Genomic DNA, 25299 nt, shown 5'->3' on the forward strand with positions numbered 1-25299 from the left:
CCTCTACAGACCGGTCCGTGGATGACGCGAGGAGAGAGGGTGCTTTCACGAGCCGTCCTTTCGCATGAGCAAGGGAGGAGAGTGGTGAAGATGACGACCAACATTCGCTACAAGAGCCGGATCCCGATTAAATCGGGTAAGAATCAGCCCTGTGAGATTTGACGTATTTGTATTGACGCTGTTGTGTAAAAACAGTGGTTGGTTTCATGCTGTTCTCTGTCGCTCTTTCCTAATGTATCTGGGCGTCGCTGTGTCCGTCCACCTGCGCTTCATCCGACTCAACAATGACCACCAGATGAGAGCACTGAGGTAAGAAACAGGGTTGGGTGTTGCACTGAAAGCGTTGTTCTTTTCAATTAAAGAAAACAATGCAAATGGCGTATCCTAATACAAGTGCACGCGGGCATGCATGCGGATACAGCAGCGTTTACCTTTCCAAACCGGGGCATCAGATGTCACACAGACATGCTCGATTTCAACATAGTCGTTACCGAGCCCTGCTTTAGATCTGAGCTATATGGGTTATGTATTGTAATCGTCATCACCAAGATGCCCGGTAGACCCGGTTACCATGCTATCGCATCACGAGCTACGATGAGCATGTAAATAACCCCCGGGATTATATATAACCATATTCGGGCGCGTGTTGGACAGATTCAGCACAGAGGATGCGCACGCATTCAAATGGTACCCAAGGCTCGCTCTCATCCCCCATCCTCTGGCGCGTGCCCTCATCCTCGTACTGGATTGACCTGCTTCCGTTCGAATGAACGATTTCTCCAGTCTCTTGGACGGTTTACCCGAAAGAAAGCTCGTTTGTATTTCTTACTTTATTCGGTAAAAGTAGCAGCCAAGATTCCTGGTGTCGGTCTGGGTATCTTTAAGTAAACTGCGGGTCAGCGGTATAGTGTCTTTGATACAAAGGCATAGCCCGCTAGGATATCCAATATACCCGCTAAAATGTAAAATGAGCTGTGATCCACAGATAGGCCTACCCCTACTGCAGGGTCATGCAGGTGGAGCTCAGTTGCTAGAAATACTATCCTTCATGGGAGGGCTGGAGGACTATCTCAGGTCTGCATTGGGCTCTCTGTCTGAGTAAGAGTCAATGTCAAGAGGAGTGTGTATGTGTGTGTGTGTGTACATAGATGTGTGTATTGTGTGTGTGCATAGGCCTCTGGTAGGGTCTCCAGTACTACTGGTGTGGTGTGTGTGCGTGTACATAGACACATGTATCTATTGTGGGTGTGTTATTGTGATTGTGTGTGTGTTTATATATGTAGCCTATGTGTATGTCTTGTGTGCGGAAGCCTCTAGTGTGGTGTGGCGGGCTGAGGTCGGGCCTGTAAGGGACAAACCATCACATTCCTCAGGGGATCTCCCGTCTTGGAGAGTCCAAGCAAACCCTGGCACCGGGATCCTAATCTGGGATTTTCCCCTCAGGATTATTATGGCTGTTGTGTGTTGGTGTTTGTGTGTATAGTACTGTACACTGATGATGTCACAGAGCTTCTGAGACTACAGTTGAGATTCTGTAGCAGGCGCTAGCAGTTACCTTTCGCTCAAACACCCACACTCTCACACATTTTCACACTGCACCCTGCACCCTCTCTGAGTCACACACACAATCACTCTCTCACATACACACTTTCACACACACACACACACACACACACACACACACACACACACACACACACACACACACACACATACATTCACTATCTGACTGTATGGTGTGAAGGGAGGCAAGTGGTTGTGGGAGGGTGAGAGCGGGGGAGGGAGAGAGGGATGGATGGAAAAATAGAGAAAGAGAGCTACCAGGTTAGGCTACATCACCAAAATGATCAACCACACCAGGGTAGACAGTCGCTCTGACGGGTTGCCTAGCAACAACGTTCCATTCGTTCTTATCTCTCAAACATCACATTACATCATACCCACAATCCCTTGCGGCGATGACAGGCCATGCGTAGGCTGGTGGGGGGGCTCACTCACACATCCTGGTAATCTTCACTATTGGTTTCTATGGTTACTGTGGGAATAAGAATGTGAGTGGGGATTTTAAGTCCCTCCTCTAACATCTCCCACTACCAGCAGTGTGACCAGTTAGACCAGTGATGTCAGTTTGAGGTCCTGTCCATCCATCTAGATCTCCTGAACCCAGTATACCAATGAAAAGCAACCAATGAAAAGCAACCAATGAAAAGCAACCAACTGAAGTCTATGAAAATACAATCTAGTTATGAAAGTACTGCACCTTTTTATAAACCTAGTGGTTGTGTGACAGATAGTTCATAGATGTTTAGTGGTTGATCTTTCTTCCGCCCAGAGAAACAGATGTCTTGTAGATACATCTGCATCCATACTACTGCCCTTCCAGTCTGAGCAGTCCTCCACTACCCCCTCCACGCACGCATACACACACACACACACACACACTCACACACACACTCACACACACACACACCCACACTCACACACCCACTCACACACGACACAGACACACTCTCGCAGCCACAGATGGCCCCCTGACCCCCACCTCCATGAGAAGAGAGGAGCAGCTGTGGGGCTAGAATGGGCGGGGCTCCTCCCTGGGGCGGGCTGGTCTCTACAGGGGGGAGGCCAACACAGAGTAAGAGAGACTATGGTCATCATTAGATTGAGCTCGACTACAAACACCAGGACGGCTGTGCTGTTTCTACACCAACAGAGGAGCTTCTGCAGTTGTACCTCCTGTGTTCCCCATGGTGATACACACCTGGCTACACCCTGCACATGAATGTGTGTGTTTGTGTGTGTTCCCATGGCGGTGTGCGAGCGATGGCGCCTGTTCTTATCCTCTAAACATGCTCACAATGCCAGTCATCCAGTAGAGCGTGTGTGTGTGTGAGAGAGAGTATGTGTCTACATGTGTGTGTGTGTGTAGAACATCACGTTACAGCGATTTTATCTTTCATCTCCTGCCCCAGGTCTTCCACTCCTGTGCTCCTGTAAAGACTGCTCTGCCCCCACCTTCCTACCCCCCCCTCCCTCACACACACACACAGGTTTGCCTCCTGTGCTTCTGTAAAGCCCCCCCCACTACCCATGCAGCTCTTCCTGGTTCAGAAATAACCCAGGCCTGACCCAGATTCCACTCCTCCAAGCCCTCTTCATGAACACTTTGGAGCGACTTTGATACATTTTGGATTATACGTTGTTTGGAGAAGAGTTTTTCTGCTCAGATCCAATGAGTTGGATGAAACGGAGCGCATCACTTCCTCCACCTCTCACTCTGTGATGGGAGGCCCATGTAAGACAAGTCAACATGGACGTATCCCTGGACCAGACTGTGTCATCTGAGGTTTTTCCATTTTTCAGAAGTTCTGAAGAAATAATTTAGGAAACCGTTTTGGTTCCTGTCAGGTGGAACCGGAACTAGAAGGTTCTAGTTTTGTGTTGTAGTGTCTATCTTGTAGTGTTCTAACATGTAAAAAAATGACATGTCATCTTGAGTTCACCTTCCACCCCTAGGCGCCGTGACGACATGCATGGTTTGATGTCTCCCTGACGACCTGATTGAAATGTCCCTTGTGTCACCGCTGCTGGAGTGTCTCTCTCCCCGTCCGTGTGACACAGGACCTCAGTACCCTCCACGGGGTGTCTCTCAGATGCTAAATGCTAATGCTACGCTAGCCCATCCCACTCCCCCACCCTATGTGAGAACCCATTGTGAAGGAGTGGGCAGATGCTTACGCTAGGCTACGCTAGCCAAGAGCCCTTCCCTGGGGCGGCCTATTGTTGCCAGAGCAATTACACGCTGTCGCATTAGCATGCTAAAGAACGCGTAGCGTGGAGACACTCACATCTCTCAAAAGAGCAAGCTGTACGGGGAGGGATGGAGGGAGGGACGGGGGGGATGAGGGTTAAAGGTCTATATCTCTTTCAGTCCCTCTTTCCTTCTCCAAAGTTTTCTTCTCTCACCTCCTCCCTCTTCCCTGTCTCATCCCCCCTCCCCCATCTCCAAATCTCTCTGCCCTTCTCTCTCACTCCCTCGCTCATCCTCACTCAATCTCTCCATTATCTCCTCCTTCCGGTCCGGTTTCTCCTCACCGTGTCAGCAGTCAGACGCCCCTCAGTCGGCCATTGGAGGTTAATGACGTGAACACTGCTGCTGTGTGGCTCTGCCGTGGGTCTGGACACTCGGAGAAGGTCACACCTCCTTACATCTCTGTCTCTGAGAAGAAGACAACCTGGCTTCGTGTTTGTTTGGCCTTGCCAACTCTCTGGTGTGTGGGTGTGTGAGGGTGTGCACGTTTGCTGGCATCTGTGTATTCAACACTCACGATTTGTTTGTGTGTGTGTGCGCGTGTGGACGTTCCTTTGTGCTGCGAGCGTGTGCGTGTGGACGTGTGTGCGTGTGTTCATGTCCTGCTCTTGGTAATAGGCGTGCAGTTTACTGCTGTGGCCTTTTCAGAAGCACTTCCTGAAAGGCCACAGCAGTGACATATGACTGGAACACCATCCCAGCTGGACCCGGGGATGGCTGGACTGGGTCTGGGCCCAGCTCACTGGGATATGGACAGGCTCTGATACCCTCTTTCCACTGCCAACCTAGTTCTGGTTCTGGGCTGTTGATACTGTCGTTTGGCGGTTGGTTCAGCTTGCGAAACCTTCTAAGAACCGCTTTTGCCCGGGAGAGCCACGTCACTTTGTCACTGTATACGTGTGTGTATGTCTCTGCTTTCCCAGCGATGCTAGCGCCAACAAGCACAACAACAACAATGTCTGACCACAGTGTTTCTTGAAAGTATTGCTCCTGGTTTTGCAAGCCCTACATCGGCATCACAATCCCTTGCGAGGAGACAGCTAGTCTCCTCCGTGGGCCACAGTTTAGATTTGATGTCCATGCTGGTGCTGAAGCCAAGCACAATCAATGGAAGTTCCTCCCTGAAGCTCTGTTTTTTAAATGGTGGTCACAAATTCAGTTGGTCTAGGGTTGGTCATGACATTCCCGCCCCAGGATCCTGACGTAAGTCGAACGGTTCTAGACGAGCTACGAGTTGGTGCCGTTCTGGAACCAGTTATCCTGGCCACAAGCTGTTTTTTTTCGCCGTCAAAACCCGAAGAACTGGTTGGAGATTGGGCACCGGCTGTGAACCAGACCTAAAACTGCCTCGTACAAAAAGGGTGTGAAACTCACACACACACTCTAACACACACACTTACACACTCACACGCACAGATTTATTCACAATCTGACTGAATAGTTCGGCTGTTATTCCAGAATGGAGATTGGATGGTTGTTTTGATTGGAGCAGATAGGCCGACAGGAGAGAGTTAATACACTGTGTTGTTTGATGGGATGGGTGGTCTCAGATACAGCTTATCTGCATCTAGAACATTCTCTGGTGGATATTGGACACACTTGAAATATAGTTGTGATTATATCAGTGTGTGTGTGTGTCCGGGAGATATGCAGGTGTCACAGCCAATCAGATGGGAGGACAGCTGGCTAGTGAGAGAGGTGGGAGGGGCCTGAGGGGGTCTATTGTGATGTCACTCCAGGACATCTGCTCTATTATTTAAACTCTCTTTTCTCACACACACACACACACTGAGCTCCATCTTGATCCATTGATCTTCCATCCGTCGGTCCCCATATCCTCACCCTGCCCCTCCCTCCTTCTCCCTCTCCTCCCCGGGTTGTCCTAGTGTCCCCGGAACCCTCTGTCGCCCTCCTGTGGCTGAGATCAGAACTAGCGGCAGACCATGAACACCAAGAGCTACTGTGGAATCACCGTGGCTGTACCCACATAGTCTTCTCTTTAAACCAATATGGCCCTGTCTTTCTTTCTGTCTGTCTGTATTCCTTCTTTCTCTTTCTCTTCCTCCCCTTTCACTTCCCCTCTCCCCTGTCGTTCTGTCTCTCTCCTCTCTGACTGCCACTCCGTCTCCCCCGTTCTCTCGTTTTCACCCTCCCTCCCTCTCGCTCACTGACAAACCCTGCATCTGGCAGTAATTGTGTGCCTGCTTAAGTGCTCTCATGGTCTCCTCCTGGTGCATTTCCACTGCAAGCTCTTTACAGCTGGGCTTCTTACAAGCCAGCAACCCGTTTGTTCTTTAATATGCCGTCTAGACATGGGCAAGCCTTGTATTCGCACAGAAAATACACACACACACACACACGGGCAGGCCTTGTATTCACACCGACAATACAAATACATACCCTCGCCCACACACACACACACACTCACACGTCGAGCTAAAAGGCTACTTTGGGTATTGTCCTGCTTCAGCTAGCTAGAGTGACAGGACCTTTCTGCTTTGTTAAGCTCTCTGTCGGAAGGGAGTTAAGGTTACAGGTCCACACAGGAACCAGAGATTCTTCCAGGGTTAGATTCAGGGCACCTTGTCTAATCCTTTGGCCTCTTTTTCATATTGTGAAATGTTAGTTTCTTTGTTTATGTGTGTCTGTGTCGATCTATTGTGTGCTTGTGTGTGTGTGTGTGTCTGTGTGTGTGCATCTGGCTGGTGGCTTGCTACTAAAAGCTTTATTTTTCTAGCCGGGGAGAGAGGGGGAGGAACTGCAGGATGAATGAATGAGAGTATTTCATTCCTCCGCCCGTCTTCTCCTTCCTCCCTCGCTTCCTCCCTTAAATTACTACCTCTCTCTACCTCACTCACCACTTTCCATCGCTCGTTGGCTCTCGCTCTCTCTCTCCGTCTCTCCGGCTCTCGGTTTAGTTATCTCTCTCTCTCTCTCTAGCTGTCTCTCTTTTGGTTTCTTTCCTTCGCTCTCCCTCTCTATTATACCTGTACCTGTCTGTACAAGAAGCAGTGATCCACCGCGGGGCTGAAAGGAAAGGGAGAGAGAGAGAGAGAGAGAGAGAGAGAGAGAGAGAGAGAGAGAGAGAGAGAGAAGTAACAAAGACGTAGTGAGGGGGAAAACAGGAAAGAGGTGTGTGTGTGTTCGGGGCTGGTGCGGCAGGGAGGAGCAGACTTGAGTCTTAGGAGGCGTCGTCACGGCAGCAGCAGAACAGCAGAGTCTCTCTGACAGCTGGAGGAGGTGGTCCTGTCACAGTCCCCTGGACCTTCCTCTACCGCTCCGGTCCTCCTGCCCTCCACTGGTCCTGGGTCTGGTCCTGGGTCTGGTCTCGGTCCTAGTCTGGTCTGGTCTGGTATGGATGCCATCATGCTCCAGGAGAAATTGGTGGAGCGTCTTTTGTGCCCCCGAGTGAGGACAGCCCGACAGAAGGTAAAGAGGGGTGGAGGAGAGGGAGAGAGGGGTGGAGGAGAGGGAGAGAGGGGTGGAAGAGAGGGAGAGAGGGATGAGGAGAGGGAGAGAGGGATGAGGGAGAAAGAGAGAGGGATGGAGGAGAGGGAGAGAGGAATACAGAGGTTAAGGTGGCCAGACACTGATTTGGATTCCTAGAGGAGTCACTTATCATACACAAACCTCAGCAAGCTGTGATAGAAACTCACAGGTTCTCTTGAACTGTGTTGTCATGATGTCATGAATCCTGTGTTCTGCCTGCTGGTGTGTGTGCATGTGTACGTGTATGTGTGTGTGTGTGTGTGTGTGTGTATGTCTGTGTGTGTGAAAGAGAGATCTCGCACACCCTGGTGTTTTCGAATGCTTGTGTGATAGCTCATTGATCGGCAGGTTTCTCCGTTCTCTGCCCGCGGGCCTCGCCTCGCCTGGCCCCCACTGGAATAATGTGGGTGTGTGTCTGTGTCTGTGTGTGTGCTACTTTGTTGGCGTCTGTGTGTGGTTTGTTTCTCTTTGCCCCCAGGGGCTGTCGGATATGCGGATGACAAGTTATGACAGCGTCTCAGGACCCCTCGCTGTGTGTTTGGAGAGCGCTCGCTCAGAGTGGGTTTGGAGAGTGAATGAGCCTTTCAGGACTGGTCAATAAGGCTCTGTCACTACTCTGCGGCCGCCTGCCAGTGGTCGACTGAGCTGGTGTGTGTGTGTGTGTGTGTGTGTGTATGTGTGTGTGTAAGTGTGTGTGAGTATGGTTGCACCCAGCAGCATTACAGTATTACAGTAAGAGATTGGTCTCCAATGGTACTGTGTGTGTGTGTGTGTGTGTGTACGCATGCGTGTGTGTACGATACACAGTGTCTGTCCAGTTGGAGAATCCCAACTCAGTGACCCTGTGGAATGCTCTGAATGCATTTTGCAGTTCTGTCTACAGTATAAACCTGACAAACTATCGCAGTGTTTCAAGACATCTATATAAGGCTGAGAATGTACCCGGTCCCTGTGTACCTACATGACTATACAAAACCGTTTGTGACAGGTAAGATAACATGGATGCAGGTTCAAGGGTTCTAGAGTGTTGTGAAGATGGACATGGTCTCATGGTTTTAGAGTTTTAGGCTAATAGAATTGGTTCCAGGGTTCTAGAGTGTTGTGATGATGGAACCAGTTCCAGGGTTCTAGACTGTTGTGATGATGGAACCGGTTCTAGGGTGTTGCGACGATGGATCGATGATTCACAAAAGCATGACAAGATTGTAGCCTTTGTTCTCTGCTGCTTACACAATGTGGCAAACAATAGAGTCTATCTTGAATCTATAAGACCTTTATGACATTGCTTTCTCCTCCTCCCCCGCCCTGCTCTGCCTAATTCCCTCTCTTCCTCTCCGCTTCTCCCCTTCCCTCCCTCCCTCTCCCCCTCCCCTTCCCTCCCTCCCTCCCTCCATCCCTCCCTCCCTCCCCCCACAGGAGAAGCAGTATGTGGGCTTTGCCACGCTGCCTAACCAGGTCCACAGGAAATCTGTGAAGAAGGGATTTGACTTCACTCTCATGGTTGCAGGTCAGTGTGTGTGTGTGTGTGTTCAAACAAAAGCAATATTAAAGACGGAAACAAAAACACCAATAGTCGTGCGTGTGTGTGTGTGTGTCACAGGGGAGTCTGGTATGGGTAAATCCACCTTGGTGAACAGCCTGTTCCTGACAGACCTGTACAAGGACAGAAAGCTGCTCAACGCTGAAGGTGAGTGACAGAGCTGTGTGAGTCAGAGGAAGGGATGGTCACCTCTACAACACAGGACAACCAGGGTCAATACAATCATGTTCCTCCCCTCCTCCCCCTTTCCTGATCCTCCTTAACACTCTTCCACGCGCTCCACGCTCCTCTCCTCCTTCCCTTCCCTTTCTTTTCCTCGCTTCTCTTCCTCCATCCTCCTCCTCCTCTCCCCTCACAGAGCGGATCAACCAGACGGTGGAGATCATCAAACACACTGTTGACATCGAGGAGAAGGGAGTCAAGCTCAAACTCACCATCGTGGACACTCCTGGGTTTGGAGATGCTGTCAACAACAATGAGTGGTGAGCTGATTGTCCTGGTCCTGGTCCTGGTCTTGGTCCATACTGTTCATAGCTATTGGTTTTTGTTTTATTATAGCAAGCTTTGGCTAACTTTTGTGTGTTTGTGTGTGTGTGACCCAGCTGGAAGCCCATAACAGACTATATAGACCAGCAGTTTGAGCAGTACTTCAGAGACGAGAGCGGGCTGAACAGGAAGAACATCCAGGACAACCGCGTCCACTGCTGCCTCTACTTCATCCCTCCCTTCGGGCACGGGTGAGAACACACACGCTCACGTGGGCCTACACACACACACGCGTGCGCGTCATTTCGTTGGTGTGTGTTTGTGGTGTCGCCGTTCCCCCGCACGCGACCGTATCGCATCACTCGATCAAATAAACGTTTCTTCTTCTACCCACTTCTACACATACACAACATAAGTGCACACACGGACACACACACGGAAGAATGTGCTGTCGGAGGGTGTTTTGCGGGAGGTGTGGAGCCTACAGGATGGTGTTAACACTGTAAACACTGTTATTACCCCCCTACCTACCACCACTCACCCCCACCACCACCACCACCTACCCCCACCCACCCACCCCCCCACCCCCACTCCCCTCACAGCCTACCCAGGCTCCGGGATCTCCCTCGGCCCTCGGGACACCTCACATGCTGCCAGAACAGAGATCTTCCTCTGCGTAAACTCATGGATGTAGATGACATTTCGTTTAAACATTCATTTGTGGTCGTGTTGCCTCTCAGTCTCTCACATGTTGACACTCTCGCTGTGTTTGGGTGTGTGTCGTCGATAGGGTGTTCATTGTAGCTGGGAGACAAATCCACACGCAGACACACACACTGTGGGTTTGGCCTGTATACATATGTGTGTGTGTGTGTGTCTCCAGGCTGCGGCCGGTAGATGTGGAGTTTATGAAGGCCCTTCATGAGAAGGTCAACGTGGTCCCCCTCATCTCCAAGGCCGACTGCCTCACTCCCAACGAGATCAAGAGGCTGAAAGACAGAGTGAGTTCTCCCTGACCCGAACTCTGACCTCGTCCCTGCCGTGACCCCTGACCCTGACCCCGGTCCTTTCCTCGTCCCTGATCCTGATGTATAAAGACAGGATGTGCAATGGTACACAGCTGCAAACATGCAGTTAACATGAGTGTGCGTGTGTCTGTACGTGTGTGTGTGTGTGTGTGTGTGTGTGTGTGTGTGTGTGTGTGTGTAGGTTCGTGAGGAGATAGAGAAGTTTGGCATCAAGGTGTACCAGTTCCCAGAATGTGACTCGGACGAGGATGAAGAGTTTAAACAGCAGGACAAGGAGCTTAAGGTGAAACACAGGGTTTACGTGTTTGTGTGTGTGTATGCAACAATAATACAGAGAGGATTCCAACTTTGTGTTCCCTCCATTGTGTGCCTGTGTGCGGGTGTGTGTGTGTGTACATCTGTGTGTGTATGTGTGTGTACATCTGTGTGTGTGTGCAGGAGTGTGCGCCGTTTGCAGTGATCGGCAGCAACACGGTGGTGGAGGCTCGAGGCCAGCGTGTCCGAGGACGTCTGTACCCCTGGGGCATCGTAGAGGGTGAGGAACACACACATCCACCTCTACTGTAGCCCCCCCACACACACACACACACATCCACCTCACCCAGGACTAACACTGTAGCCTACACTGATCAATTAATTGTTCATGATCGTGGTGATGGTGGTGATAATGCTGAAAGTGACGATGATGATGATGATGGTGACGTTCTCTGTCCTCCTCAGTGGAGAACCAGTCCCACTGTGACTTTGTGAAGCTGAGGAACATGCTGATCCGGTCCCACATGCACGACCTGAAAGATGTGACCTGTGACCTGCACTACGAGAACTACAGGGCCCAGTGCATCCAGGAGATGACCAGGTGTGTGTGTGTGTGTGTGTGTGTGTGTGTGTGTGTGTGTGTGTGTGTGTGTGTGTGTGTGTGTGAGCGAGCGAGCGAGACAGAGAACGAAATGGGAAAGAACATGGAGACACAGAGACAAATAAAAAAAAATTCTAGATGAAGCAGCGAGAAACTATTGGATGGACGAAGTTGCTTCAATATTACATCTCCTAACTTTCCCTCCTTCCCTCCCTCCTTCCCTCCTTCCCTCCCTCCTTCCCTCCCTCCTTCCCTCCTCTCCTGCCTTCCATCCTGTCCTACCTCCTCTCTTCCTTTCCTTCCCCCTCCCCTCCTCCCTTCCCCGGTCCCCAGTAAACTGACCCAGGACAACCGCGTGGACAGCCCCACCCCCTTCCTGCCCCTGTCCACCCCCGACGTGGAGACCGAGAGGCTCATCAAGATGAAAGACGAGGAGGTGAACATTCAGAGCCCCTCCTCACCAACACACACACTCACTCACTCATACATGCGCACACACGCACGCACACACAATCCCTCACTTATGCACACACACTCACTCACTCATACACGCAAGTACACACACATACACGTTCTCGCGCACACTCACACACAAACACACACTCACACACTCAAAGGGAGGCCAAGAGTACATTTGTAGATTTGCTTAAGTTAGCCTCGTAATGTCTAACAGCACTGTGAACTATAATACATCTTCTTCTGCTTCTCTCTCCCTCCAGCTGAAGAGGATGCAGGAGATGCTGAATAAGATGCAGCAGCAGATTCATGACAAAGAGTGATTTACCATGACGATTCCCAGAGCAGGCTCAGGCCACAGTGACCCCTGCTGGCCAGCCCCTGAACTACACCCAGACTGTCAGACATTGAATGCAACAACACAACATCACAGTCAACTGTACCAACATGTTACTGATATACTCTGTGTAGGGGCACACCTGTGGTTGGGAATTCATCTGTCCTATGCTTTGTATATTTTGTCCACCTGGATAATAGTATGTTTTTTTTTTACAAATTTTGTGTGTTCGTTTGCGAGCCCATTTCTTAATATTGGTAACGATCCTAATATAATGTTATTATGAACCATTGTAACCTTGTAATTTAACGGACCGCTAATTTATGAATATAATGATGAATCCTTTAGGGTATTTCTCCAGGGTATGCGCATTGCAAGATATTTTGCAGCTTTATATCTGAATATAGATATTCATTTGTATTCATGTTGAACGTGCGTATGTGTTTAGTGTTTTCATCTGGTTGTTGTCCAAAAAGACTGTTTCTGTCTGAGGCACTTTTTATGTATTTTTGCTGAATTGTATAAATATACATGAATTCTTTTAAGAACAAGCGATGTTTGGGCATGAGCTAAAAAGATAACTTTTTCTCCGAAAATATTCTGCATTCACTGGCAACATTGAAAAAGCACTTAATGCCAGTTGCTGACTGCTGAATTCAGGTTCTTTGCTATAATGAGAGGGTAGCTATGTGCAGTAGGTCTCTGTACTGTACGTGGTGCATGTAGGAGCATGCTACAGCTCCTTATATCTGCAGCTAAGAGACCTCTGTCTGCTGTCGCTGTCAACACACTGTCTGTCTGTTCCTCTGCTTCAGACGCTCTGTCCAGAGAGCAGTTGGAGAGCGTTCATATGTGTCTGCTTTGAAGAACAGCTGCTGTCAAAGCTTCGGCTCAAAATGGCAAATTATGGAATTTAAATCCCTAAGCATGAGCTGTGTACAGTAGGGGGAGGTCCTGTATGTGTGTGTGTGTGTGCGTGTTGGTGTGTGTGTGTGTGATGGAGAGAGAGAGAACGAGAATGCAAGGACGTGTGTGTGTGTGTGTGTGTGTGTGCTAACAAATGTGCCTGACCTGTGTTTTTCTGTCCGCCTGTATATATGACTTTGGGGTGTGTGTGTGTGTGTGCCTCTGTGTCGGTTGACCTGGTTCTCCCAGCTCTGCTGTCAGTCTCCAGGTAATGTTGTTGCTTTCTACTGCGCTATGACTGAAACCTGAACCCAGGTTATAACAATGACAAATAAACTGTCTTGATTCATCTCCTTCCAAACCTCCTGAGTATCCAAATGATTCCTTCTCCTCCGCAAATGTACAACAGTAAATACAGCAGAACGTGCTGACAGGATACAGTAGAACATGCTGACAGTAGAACTTGCTGACAGGATAAAGTAGAACATGCTGAGTCATAGCTTATCTCCCCAGTCTCTCTTCTTTAGCACCAACATAATGGTATACATGCACCTGCACCTTCTCCAAACTACTAAATACTACCATGTACAAAATACTACTATTTACTGCTATTTATCAATCATATAAATTGATTAGAAACATCTGTATAGTAAACTATTATACTCCTTGGTACTACAACACAAACATTTCAAAATGTAGTATTCTATGCACTGCACCTGGGAGTCAGGTGACTGAGCGGTTAGGGAAGCGGGCTTGTAATCAGAAGGTTGCCAGTTCGATTCCCGGCCGTGCCAGATGACGTTGTGTCCTTGGGCAAGGCACTTCACCCTACTTGCCTCGGGGGAATGTCCCTGTACTTACTGTAAGTCTCGCTCTGGATAAGAGCATCTGCTAAATGACTAAATGTAAAAAATGACTAAATGCAATATGTATGTATGTAAAATATACAGTGTTGTCGTCTTGGAATCTGTGTGCTTGTGTCTGTGTCAGTCAAGTTCTCTCAGTTTGTACTGAGGAGAGAGATGTTGCTCCTCTTCCTGTGTACTGCCTCTTAAAGACTGCTGTGCATGAGTGTGTGTGTGTGTGTTTTTTTTTTATCAGTGTGTACCAGCTGGGGCTGTATGATTATGTGCCTCTCCTAAAGCCAGAAACACGGTGCCCCTCCGCGCGACCAGAAACACGGTGCCCCTCCACTTGGCCAGAAGGACCTTCCCTTCAGGATCTCCAGACATCACGTGAAGAAGAGAAGGTAAGACTTCAGACTACAGTGAGACTGCAGGGATTAACAGTAGAACGAATCAAGATGCTCCTGAAGGAGGATCTTGCATGGGAGAATTGTTCAGCTGTAAAACAGCTGACTGCATGTCAAGATGTTGTAGGATCTAATTTTTTTTTTTTTTTCTCCATAATCAAAGAGGGACCTGATTGAAACTGTTTGAGAAGCATTAACCTACTGTAATAACTGTAATGTGCTAACAGCTAAACCGTTTAAATAGTTAAATAGTTATTTGATACTTTTGATTTGTAATCCACAATAGAACCTTGGATGATGACGATACCTCAGCATTAAATTAATCAAATTGATTAATTTAACTGACTAGTACTACCACTTTACAACAGACATGATTTGCTCTTCATAACTAACCATTACTGTAATATGTATCTAGCCAGTCTAACTGTAATAGTTACACAGCCAGTCTAACAAAAAACTCCATGGCCTCTCAGTGACTTGTGTCATGACAATCCTGTGCTATTCTACTTCCTGTTTGGGGGAATTCTATCCTGGTTGGGTTATCTCTCTCTGCCACACTCAGACGGTTGGGTCAGTCCCACCCAGAGAAGATGCAGTATTAAACGTATCTCTCAGTGAGACCTGCTATCTGCATCCCTCACACGTTCACAACCACAGACGAGGAAAGCCTCCACTTCACTCCTGCTTCCTCCCTCTCTCCATCCTCATCCGGCCTCCTTGTCTCCTATCCATCCCCCTGGCCTCGCCTTCTCCTCCCCCTCCCCTCCCCTCCCCTCCCCCCTGGCCCCTGTCCTTCAGAGGCCTCTAGAGATTCTCTGCGGGTTCATCTAAAGGAGGATGACATTAAAGGCAAAGTTCCACACAGTGCAGGTGTATGATCAAGACTGATTCTTCTTAGGGGAGGTTCTACTTAGTCTGATGATCGTGTTATTTTCTTAAAGGGATCATTTTAGCCTGCTGTTGTGTGAGGGTTGTGAGGCTCCAATGATGATGATGATGATGATGAAGCTCTGTGTTCTGTTCTTACAGTGACTGGTGATGAAGACGATGATGATGGGGCCTCCTCTCTTGTGTGTACTCGTCCTGTTTGGGATGGGAGTTCAAGGGTCATCAGTGTGCCCCTCCCCTTGCTCCTGCCAGAAGGGTCAGGTGGACTGCAGCCAGCGTTCTCTAACCACCTCCTCCCTCCCCCCCCGCTTCCCGTCCAACACCACCCACCTCCGTCTCCACGACAACCTGCTCACCTCCCTCCCCAACGGCATCTTGGACTCCCTGCCCTCCCTGCGCTCCGTCTCTCTCCACGGCAACCCGTGGGCGTGCGACTGCGGCGTGCTCTACCTGCGCGCCTGGCTCCTGCGCCAGCCGCACGGCGACCACGGGCCCCTGAACGGCGACGGCCCGGATCACGCCAGCCTCGTCGCCACGGCCGGACACCTCCACGTCAACTGCAGTTTCCCCCCTGACCTGAGGGGGCGTCTGGTGGTCTACCTGACGGAGGAGGAGGTGCTGGACACCTGCCACTACTGGTACTGTGACCTGGCGCTGGCGTCGCAGGTGTGCCTGTGCGTGTTTGTGCTGCTGCAGGCGACGCTGCTGGCGGCCGTGGTGGTGTTCCTGCGCAGGTTCGAGAGGCTGACGCGGGAGGCGCGCCTAACCGCCGACGAGAGCCTCACGGGAGGGGAGGGCTGTCTAGGGAGCGAGCGTAAGCCTTTGAAGGACAGCAGATTCTGAAAAAAGGGAGCTTTTCCTGCTTATTGTATCCAAACTGTAAGTTTAAATCAAACAGAATAATGTCTAGGTTTTTGAAAGAACGTGACCTTTTTGACATTTGTTATTTTTGGTATGTTATTTTCCTATTGCTAAGAAATGTTTTTTTTTCACATATGTGTATGTTATGTTTTACTGTGTGGGCATTTAAATCTAATTAAAGAGCTGTATGCAGTGTCTTGTCCTTCCCTGTCTCCGTAGAAGGTTTTGGTTCTGTACAACTAAGTACATTGTTCAGCGCCATTACGTAGCCTACTCAAGACATTTTACATTTACATTTAGTCATTTAGCAGACGCTCTTATCCAGAGCGACTTACAGTAAGTACAGGGATATTCCCCCCAAGGCAAGTAGGGTGAAGTGCCTTGCCAAAGGACAGGGAGTCAGGTGGCTGAGCGGGGAGGGAATCAGGCTAGTAATCCGAAGGTTGCCAGTTCGATTCCTGGTCATGCCAACTGACATTGTGTCCTTGGGCAAGGCACTTCACCCTACTTGCCTCGGGGGAATGTCCTGTACTTACTGTAAGTCGCTCTGGATAAGAGCGTCTGCTAAATGACACAACATAATTTTGCACGGTGTGGAATCGAACCAGAAACCTTCTGATTAATAGCCCGATTCCCTAACCGCTCAGCCATCTGACCCCCAAGGTGTGAAATAGTGTATTTCACGGCCAACTATTGCCACAGGCATCTATTGCTTTACTATAGTTGATGAGGTAAGTTAGCGGAACCTTTGTACGCAGCCAAGGAAATGCGACGGACAATTTATCGTGCTGGACCAGCACCACTTGTTGTTTACACGTGAGATATTGGATGTGAGTGGAGTCTGAAAAACCCTCCTGTTGGTTGATTAGATCTGTTTTGAAGGTTTGATGTTTGTTGTTTACCTTATTGTGTTTAATGTCTAACGTTTTGCTAATTTCTAATGTTTTAATGGCATAGATATTTCTCATCTCCTTCTTGCAAGTTGCAACGACAGCGAGTAGTCATCGCGATCAAGTCTCCACTGTCCAGCTCAATAAACGCTCATTATTTACACCCAGAGCTCCTGTCTGTGCTCGTGTAACAGCGATCTCTGCGCGAGATGGGGAGACTGAGAAAGAAACATAACTGGAAGGGGAGGCAGCAGGACAGCGAGACCCGACCGGCACCGGTGGAAGGGAAGCCCGCGACAGATGTAGTCGTGGAGTTTAAAGGTGAGAAACAGTCATTCACATGAAGTGGTCACATTAACTGTTGAGAGGGATGGAGACAGCGAGTTACAGCATGAGAGAAAGAGAGAGATGGAAGGAGGTATGTGTGTGCGTGAGAGAGACATACATGGTTAGGGTTAGAGACAGAATGTCCTATCTAGGTACTTCAGTATCTAAAGATGATCTGGCTATTATAAACATGGTCTGTTCTATTGTAAACAGAAGGCTCTCTCCCTTCCTCCTCCCTCCTCTCCCCCCAGATGGGGCTAATCTGAAGGGGGTGGACGAGAGCAACGCGCTGGTCCTCCCAGCCTCCAAACCCAAGGAGAAGAAAGGCCTGCAGAAGCCAGTGCGTAAGAAGCCGCCTCTCACTAAGAAACAGAGGAAGAACCTGGAGAAAGTTCTGGAGCTCAAAGAGAAGAAAGCTCATGTAAGCGTCCTCGCTCGCCAACACAAAAAACCCTCATTTAAAGTGACCTCTTCATCTTACCAACGTCATAGAACGTGACCTTGTCATCTCAGACACTGTTCTCTTCAGGGTCTATAGTAGGATGGAAAACGGGTTTGTTTAGAGAAACGCTCAGTTTGTGTGTGTGTGTGTGTGTGTGATGTCGCAGAGAGCAGACATCCTGACCAAGCTGTCAGAGGTGCAGATTCCTGCGGCGGAGCTGAAACTGCTCTACACCACCTCCAAGATGGGCACAGGAGACAAGCTGTACCAGAATAAACAGTATGGAGATACACACACACACTAGAACATTCTGATCCTCCTTCCCTTCCTCACTCTCACACGTACAGATTCACACCCTTCCTTCCTCACGCTTGTCTGTCTCGCACACACGCACACACACACACAATTACACGTGGCCTCTCTCTCACCCCGCCTCCCCCTGTGCAGGACCCTGGAGGAGGTGGAGGAGGGAGGCTCCGGGCCCAGGATCAACAGCGTGAGCGGAGCCAACAGGAAGAGGACGTGGACCCATCTGCAGGACGAGGAGGATGAGGGGGCGGCGGACGAGGACAGCAGTGATTTAGACACTTCCTCTGATGAGGAAGAGTTGGAGAACGGAGGGGTGGTGGAGGAGGTGGAGGAGGAGAGGAAGACCGAGGAGCCTCCTCGTCCCTGTCGGGAGGAGGAGGTCAAGAAAGCGAGGGAGGAGACGGAGGTGAGGAGAGAGGGGACGGCTGCGGCCCAGCGCTCGAGTAAGACCGACTCCCAGCCGGCTGTCTTCATACCCGTGGACCGACTGCCCCAGATACAGGTGTGTGTGTGTGTGTGTGTGTGTGGACATGGACCTCCTGTTATCAGCTTTACATATGAAGTGATAGTTTGTGTGCACTTCACAAGCAGCATGTGATTATTGTCCGTGTGTGTGCGTGTAGGAGGCCCGTCTGAGGCTGCCTGTTCTCGCTGAGGAGCAGGTGATCATGGAGGGGGTGAAGGAGAACCCCTTCGTGGTCCTCTGTGGAGAGACAGGAAGTGGCAAGACCACCCAGGTGCCCCAGTTCCTGTACGAGGCTGGCTACGCCAGGTACACAATCGGCGACCCCCCCCCCCCCCCCTCTCTCTCCTTCATCCTGAACCCTTCTGATGTTGATCTTCCTCTCGACATCCCCCAGTCTTGCCGTCTGTAAAGGCAGAGGTTGAGAAAGTATGAATGAGCATGTTTGAAAACCTCTCTCTCTCTCTCTCTCTCTCTCTCTCTCTCTCTCTCTCTCTCTCTCTCTCTCTCTCTCTCCTCCGCCGCTCCTCTCTCCCTCCAGTGGAAGTGGGATCATAGGTGTGACAGAGCCCAGGAGAGTGGCAGCCGTCAGCATGTCCCAGAGAGTGGCCAAGGAGATGAACGTGTCCACACGGTCTGACAACAGTCCTCTCTTCCCTCCTTTCTCTTATCCTCTCTCCTTATCCTCTCTCCTCCTCTCTCGTATTCTCCTCTCTCTCCTCCTATCCTCTCTCCTCTCTTCCCTCCTTTCTATTATCCTCTCTTCTCCTCTCTCCTTATCCTCTCTCCTCCTCTATCCTATCCTCTCTCCACTCTCTCCTCCTCTCTCCTATTCTCCTCCTTTCCACTCCTCTTAAGTATCAGGTTATACTACCAGGGTTTCCTCCTTCTTCATCAACCCTATGTCTTAATCTGGGGTGAAAGGTCACAAGTAGGGACCTTCTTAAAGTCATCCTAATGCACACAATGTACTCTAATCTCCTCCACTTGTGCTGGTATCCAGGGTGGTGTCGTATCAGATTCGCTTCGAGGGGAACGTGACGAGTGACACCAAAATCAAGTTCATGACAGACGGTGTCCTGCTGAAGGAGATTCAGAAGGTAAATAAAACCGACCCTTTTCTCTTCGTTCTTCACCCCTCCTTATACGCTCGCCATGTTAGCCCCTACAGCAGCCATCTCTGTCTCTTTGTCTCTCTCACCCTCTCTCTCTCTCTCTCTCTCTCTCTCTCTCTCACCCTCTCTCTCTCCCTGTGTCTCTGGTGTAGGACTTCCTGCTCCAGAAGTACAGTGTGATCATCATAGACGAGGCCCATGAGAGGAGTGTGTACACGGACATCCTGGTCGGCCTGCTGTCTCGCATCGTCCCCCTGAGGAACAAGGTGAGCGGTCTGTCCCGTCTGCCTGCCTGTCTGTTTTACCTGTCTGCCTGCCTGTCTGTCTTACCTGTCTGTCTGTCTGTCTGTCTGTCTGTCTGGTGTTTCCTGTCTGGCGTGACCTGGTGTTTCCTGTGTGTGTCACACAGAAAGGCCTCCCCATGAGGCTGCTGGTCATGTCTGCCACCCTGCGCGTGGAGGACTTCACAGAGAACAGGAAGTTGTTTCCCTCGCCCCCGCCCGTCCTCAAGGTGGACGCCCGGCAGTTTCCTGTGTCGGTCCACTTCAACAAGAGGACCCCGCTGGAGGACTACTCTGGAGAGGTGTTCCACAAGACCTGCAAGATCCACCGCATGCTGCCCCCAGGTACACACACACACACACACACATAATCCAACACACTTACACACCCATTCAAATATACACACAGTTAGACGTACAGTACAAGCACACACACACACACGGAGAATCACACACGGAGACACCGACACGAGCACAGGTGTGTGCGAGTGACAGCAGGTGTGTGCGTCTCCAGGGGGGATCCTGGTGTTTCTGACGGGCCAGGCGGAGGTCCAAAGCGTCTGCCGGAGACTGAGGAAGGCCTTCCCCTGCAGGAGAGAACACACCGACACTGGTGAGCTACACACTGTTGCACGGTACCGTATCTCCAGTGTGATCATATCCCTACAGCAGCGCCGGCGTGTGAGGTCATGTGATTAACCCTGAGTGTCCTCAGGTGAGGGGGAGGAGCCAGACGCCTCGGAGGAGATGAGGAAGTTTAAGAAGGCCAAGCAGAAGAAGGCTGTGGTGCGTAGGAACCCTCGCCGCTCTGTCCAGGGCGTCTGTCCAGAACGTGTGTGTGTGTGTAGGAACGTACTGAGGTTCTGTATGTTTGTGTGTGTGTGTGTGTTCATCCTTCAGTCGCTGCCGCGGATCGACCTGGATAACTACTCGGCTCTCCCGGTGGACGAGGCAGGCGAGGACCGGCAGGCGGGGGTTGGCGAGGACGAGGGGTGGGAGGGGGAGGGGTCCTTCCTGGATGAAGGAGACGACCCCGGGAACACAGGTGGGTGTTCCCGCTGAGAAAGCCACAAACTATTTGACTTTTAAATGATGTGTTTGCGCTGAAACGGTTTCTTCTTCTGTGTGTGTGTTTGTGTAGAGGAGAAGGCAGACCCCTCCCATCCCCTCTACGTCCTCCCTCTCTACTCTCTCCTCGCGCCCGAACAGCAGGCCAAGGTGAGGACACACTGACTAGACATAGGTGTGTGTGTGTGTGTACCTGCATGTGTGTTAACCTGTGTGTGTGTGCAGGTGTTCAGCCCGCCCCCTCCCGGAGCGCGTCTGTGCGTGGTGGCGACCAACGTGGCGGAAACCTCCCTCACCATCCCGGGGATCAAGTACGTGGTGGACTGCGGCCGCGTCAAGAAGCGCTTCTACGACCGCGTCACCGGGGTATCCTCCTTCAAGGTCACGTGGACCTCACAGGCCTCGGCCAATCAGAGAGCTGGGAGGGCCGGCCGAACGGAACCCGGGCACTGCTATAGGTCAGGATTGTTGAGAGGGGGGAAAAAAGCCTCTTGTCTGGTTTTGCGAGCAACTTCTTCCTCGTCTGTTGTCTCCTTGTTAGTGTTAGTAGCTACAACTGAAGTGTGTGTGTGTGTGCAGGTTGTACTCGTCTGCAGTGTTCTCAGACTTCAGCCCGTTCTCCGAGGCAGAGATCACTCGCAGGCCTGTAGAGGACCTGGTTCTGCAGATGAAAGACCTCAATATAGACAAGGTACCACCACACAGAACATTATTCAAACCCCTTCACAGAACACAGAACCCCTTCACAGAAGATATAACTCCTTCACAGAAGACAGAACTTTATAGAGATCCAGAAAAAAAAGTTACTAGAGAATATCTGTGTGTGTGTGTCCAGGTGGTGAACTTCCCGTTCCCCACCCCTCCCTCCATGGAGGCCCTGGTAGCAGCAGAGCAGCTGCTGGTCTCCCTGGGGGCCTTGGAGGAACCCCCCCGCACTGGACGGTTAGCTTCTACCACTCTCTCTATGTCTCTCTCTCTCTCTCCACCTCTCTCTTCCTAACCATCTCTCTCTCTCTCCCCCCTCCACAGGGTGAAGGACATCGAGCGTGCTCGTCTGAGCTGTCCCGTCACCCCCCTGGGCCGGGCCATGGCCTCCTTCCCCGTGGCGCCGCGCTACGCCAAGATGCTGGCCCTGGGCCGGCAGCAGGACTGCCTGCCCTACGTCATCGCCGTGGTGGCCGCCATGACGGTGCGAGAGATCATGGAGGACCTGGACAGGTGGGTCGTCTGGTGCACTGAAGGGGGATTTGAACGGATTCATGCGGAGCTATACCTGTATACCTTTAAGTGTTAGGGTGGTGGTTTATATGACATGGGTTGTGTTTGTTTAGAAGAGGTGTTTATCCAAAGCGATGTATACAGTATATAGTGCATATAGAAATTACTGCAGAAGATCAAGGATCATCCAAAGTTCTTGAAAGAAAGAAAGAAAAAGATAGAAAGAAAGGAGTGATTTGACAATGGGTTTTTTCGGCACGTAGTTTTTGTTTGTTTTCTAGAATGTTCTGGAGATGTAGATGTTAACGATGAGTGTGTCTCTGTGCCCCCCAGACCGGCCGGCAGTGAGGACGAAAGCTCCAAGCTGGCCCAGCGCCGGGCCCGGCTAGGCCAGATGAGGAGGCTGTGGGCTGGGCAGGGAGCCTCGCTACTCCTGGGGGATCTCATGGTCATGCTGGGTGAGGAAGCGACCATCAAATGTTCCTTTTAAATATAATTAGTCTCTATAGTGCAGTGCCTGTTGGTGGGACTCTTTGGCGGCTCATGCTAGTGCATTAGTTTACTTGGTGAATTCCGATGAATACCGTGTGTGTGTGTCTAGGTGCCGTGGGGGCCTGTGAGTTTGCCGGCTGCACAGCTCAATTCTGTGAGGAGAACGGGCTGAGGTATAAAGCTATGATGGAGATCAGGAGGCTCAGAGGGCAGCTGACCAACGCAGGTACACACACACACATCCACGGACACACACTTTCTCTCACACACACTCTTCTTTCTCTCTTTCTCTCTCTCCATCTCTCGCTCGCATTGGCTCTCTCACATACACACATGTCCCCTCTCTCACACACACACACACACGCACGCACGCACAGCCTCACCCACACAGACAAACACTGAGCAGAAGCCCTTCTCCCCTAGTGAATGCGGTGTGTCCGGCGGTGGGTGTGTTCGTGGACCCCAAGATGGCCCCGCCCACAGAGAGCCAGGTGGTGTGCCTGCGTCAGGTGGTGCTGGCGGGGCTGGGCGACCACCTGGCCCGACGGGTCCAGCCCGAGGAGATGCTGGACCCCAAATGGAGGAACGGTTACAAGGTGAGATCCAGTCATGTTCAGTCATAATGATGTATTCTTTTAGCAGACTGGGCAGAAGAATCATTTGTGGTTGTGACTGTTGTATTCCAGACAGCTCTCCTGGATGAGCCTGTGTACATCCACCCCTCCTCCGCCCTCTTCAAAACCCTGCCAATGTTTGTGGTCTACCAAGAGGTCATGGAGACCACCAAGATGTACATGAGAGGTGTGTTCACCACGGCCACTAGTGGTTCTCTTCCTGTCAAATACATCGACGGGATCACGCAAGAACATGGGAAACCCTGCCAGTTGAAAAACAGATAATAACATAAACTCTAAATAATAATTGTGTGATGGTGATGTTTTGTTTGTGTTTAGTTGTGGTGTTTTTATTTTATTATATTGTCACAAAATTGGGTCCCAACCAATAAAAGCCACTTAACACGAATGACACCCCTCTCCCAGGTGTGTCAGCGGTGGAGCCAGAATGGGTGCCCCGCCTGCTCCCGCAGTACTGCCATTTTGGCTCTCCCCTGTCGAGCCCGGCGCCCTGGCTGTGTGAGGCCACAGGCAGGGTGAGGTGCCACTGCCCCAGCACCTTCTGTGAGTCACCTGCTGCTCTCCACCTCCCTTTGTTGTCTTAATGGGTAGAATGACAGTCTCCTGACTCTCAGTCTAACCGTTCTCCTGGAGGACTCTCCTCTCCCTCTCTCTCCCTTGCTCCGTCCTCTCTCTTTTTAAAATCTTTCCGTCCCTCATCCATGTATCTTAATCAGTTTCTCTCTTCCTCTCATCTCTCTCTCTTCCCGCCACAGTCCGTGTGGCCTGGCAGCTTCCTGCTATGGAGATGGATTACCCAGAAGGCCTTGACCGCTACAAGCTGTTCGCCAGGTTCCTGCTGGAGGGACAGGTAGTGTGTTCACACAGCTGTTGAGTCAGCCCTCCTCACTGCCCTGGTGTTCCTACCAAACATCCCCCAGAGCTCTAGATCAAGGTCATCCACTATCATCCTCCTAGCATCGTCCATAGCTGGGCCCTCCACAGTTATCCACTGTCGTCAGTCATCCACAGTGACCGTCCAGGGCTGTCCAAACTCAGTCAAACTGCTTTAGCTTCGTGTGGACGAATCGTCAGTGGAACTGACATTTGCGTGTGTCGCGTTTCAGGTGTGTCCTAAACTGAAGCGGCACAGTGCCCACCTTCTCTCCAGCCCGTCCATCATGCTGAAGACCTGGGCCAAGTAAGCAGCCCTCCTACACCCTTTAACACTCCTCCACCCACCACACCTCTCAACACTCCTCCACACAACACTCCTACGGCCGTATCTGTGTGTAGGCCAGGAACACTAGCTGTCACTAAGACGTCAGCTAATAGGAATCCATAATAAAAAAGGGTTTGTGTTTTCAATGTGTGTGGGGTGAGTGTCATGTGTATACTATGAATGGTAGGTTGGTTCTGAGTTAAGTGACGGTCGTGTGAGTGTTAACCAGAGGCTGTGTCCTCTCCCAGACTTCAGCCCAGGACTGAGGCTGTGCTTGGGGCCCTGGCCTCTGAAACGGTGGACTGCAGAGAGGCTCTGCTCACTGCCTGGAAGAACAACAGCCAATGTGAGTGTGTGTGCTAAATGTATTGAAGATGTATATATATTTTTTTTATGTTCTTTTCTTTTACTGACCACCTCTTTCTCTCAACCCCCACCTCTCCCCATCTCCCTCTCTGTCTCCATCTCTTTCTGTCCGCAGTCCTCTTGTCTGCCTACTGCCAGTGGCTTCCTGAGGCTATGCACCAAGAGGTAGCAAAGAGCTGGCCACCGGTCTGAACAGAGACACACACACAATCCTGAACCCAGCAGACAGGAGGGCGATCCTGAGACGGACACGACTCAGACCTCTACCAAAACACAGCACCTACAGTGCCAGTGACTACCTTCGACACACAATATGTGCAGCGGTTATTCCAGGGCTTTCTCCTCTGAGCGTTTTATATGTCTGTGTAAAGCAGGGTACTCTCTGTGGTGGACGAAGGGGCTTGTCATTATCATGTGTAGTTGCACCTCTGTTAGAGCCATTGTGGATTTTCTACTACTCCTGTTCTGATCAGCCTGTATGCTGCCAATACTGTATGTATGGTCTTTGTAAGACTTGTATTAAATTGTGTGGTTTTGAATGAAGATGGGATTTGTGTTTGAAGATGTATTTTGTTTCAGGAA

General features: G+C 50.6%; 3 protein-coding genes across 8 annotated transcripts; all 3 read left to right on the plus strand.

The window, feature by feature from the left end:
- The first annotated feature begins 59 nt into the window (after nt 1-59).
- On the plus strand, nt 60-13263 carry septin5a (septin 5a). 2 transcript variants are annotated; one of them, XM_062451339.1, is made up of 12 exons: nt 60-136; nt 296-309; nt 8717-8807; nt 8901-8987; nt 9199-9322; nt 9443-9577; nt 10210-10327; nt 10536-10637; nt 10793-10889; nt 11075-11210; nt 11544-11646; nt 11930-13263. In XM_062451339.1, the coding sequence occupies exons 1-12, from the start codon at nt 91-93 to the stop codon at nt 11987-11989; spliced, it is 1113 nt and encodes a 370-aa protein (XP_062307323.1). In that variant the 5' UTR covers nt 60-90; the 3' UTR covers nt 11990-13263. The 2 variants fall into 2 exon arrangements, with proteins under 2 accessions (XP_062307323.1, XP_062307324.1); XM_062451340.1 differs by lacking the exons at nt 60-136; nt 296-309 and adding an exon at nt 6925-7240.
- A 756-nt stretch (nt 13264-14019) lies between these two features.
- Nucleotides 14020-16105, plus strand: gp1bb (glycoprotein Ib platelet subunit beta). Of its 2 annotated transcripts, none has more exons than XM_062451344.1 (2): nt 14020-14158; nt 15191-16105. In XM_062451344.1, the coding sequence occupies exon 2, from the start codon at nt 15200-15202 to the stop codon at nt 15890-15892; it is 693 nt and encodes a 230-aa protein (XP_062307328.1). In that variant the 5' UTR covers nt 14020-14158; nt 15191-15199; the 3' UTR covers nt 15893-16105. The 2 variants fall into 2 exon arrangements, with proteins under 2 accessions (XP_062307328.1, XP_062307326.1); XM_062451342.1 differs by having other exon boundaries at nt 14060-14171; nt 15195-16105.
- A 533-nt stretch (nt 16106-16638) lies between these two features.
- dhx37 (DEAH (Asp-Glu-Ala-His) box polypeptide 37) lies at nt 16639-25260 on the plus strand. Of its 4 annotated transcripts, none has more exons than XM_062451333.1 (27): nt 16639-16740; nt 16995-17121; nt 17379-17548; nt 17736-17848; nt 18017-18380; nt 18502-18650; nt 18883-18975; nt 19345-19441; nt 19609-19722; nt 19866-20082; nt 20252-20350; nt 20453-20523; nt 20638-20782; nt 20879-20955; nt 21031-21263; nt 21385-21496; nt 21641-21747; nt 21835-22023; nt 22357-22481; nt 22625-22741; nt 22939-23111; nt 23202-23316; nt 23556-23693; nt 23906-24000; nt 24257-24330; nt 24600-24697; nt 24833-25260. In XM_062451333.1, the coding sequence occupies exons 2-27, from the start codon at nt 17010-17012 to the stop codon at nt 24907-24909; spliced, it is 3474 nt and encodes a 1157-aa protein (XP_062307317.1). In that variant the 5' UTR covers nt 16639-16740; nt 16995-17009; the 3' UTR covers nt 24910-25260. The 4 variants fall into 4 exon arrangements, with proteins under 4 accessions (XP_062307317.1, XP_062307318.1, XP_062307316.1 ...); XM_062451334.1 differs by having other exon boundaries at nt 16664-16740; nt 16969-17121; XM_062451332.1 differs by having other exon boundaries at nt 16697-16792; nt 16969-17121.
- Nucleotides 25261-25299: the final 39 nt, after the last annotated feature.

Source organism: Osmerus eperlanus, chromosome 25 (genome assembly GCF_963692335.1).
Source record: "Osmerus eperlanus chromosome 25, fOsmEpe2.1, whole genome shotgun sequence".
Lineage (NCBI taxonomy): Eukaryota > Metazoa > Chordata > Actinopteri > Osmeriformes > Osmeridae > Osmerus > Osmerus eperlanus.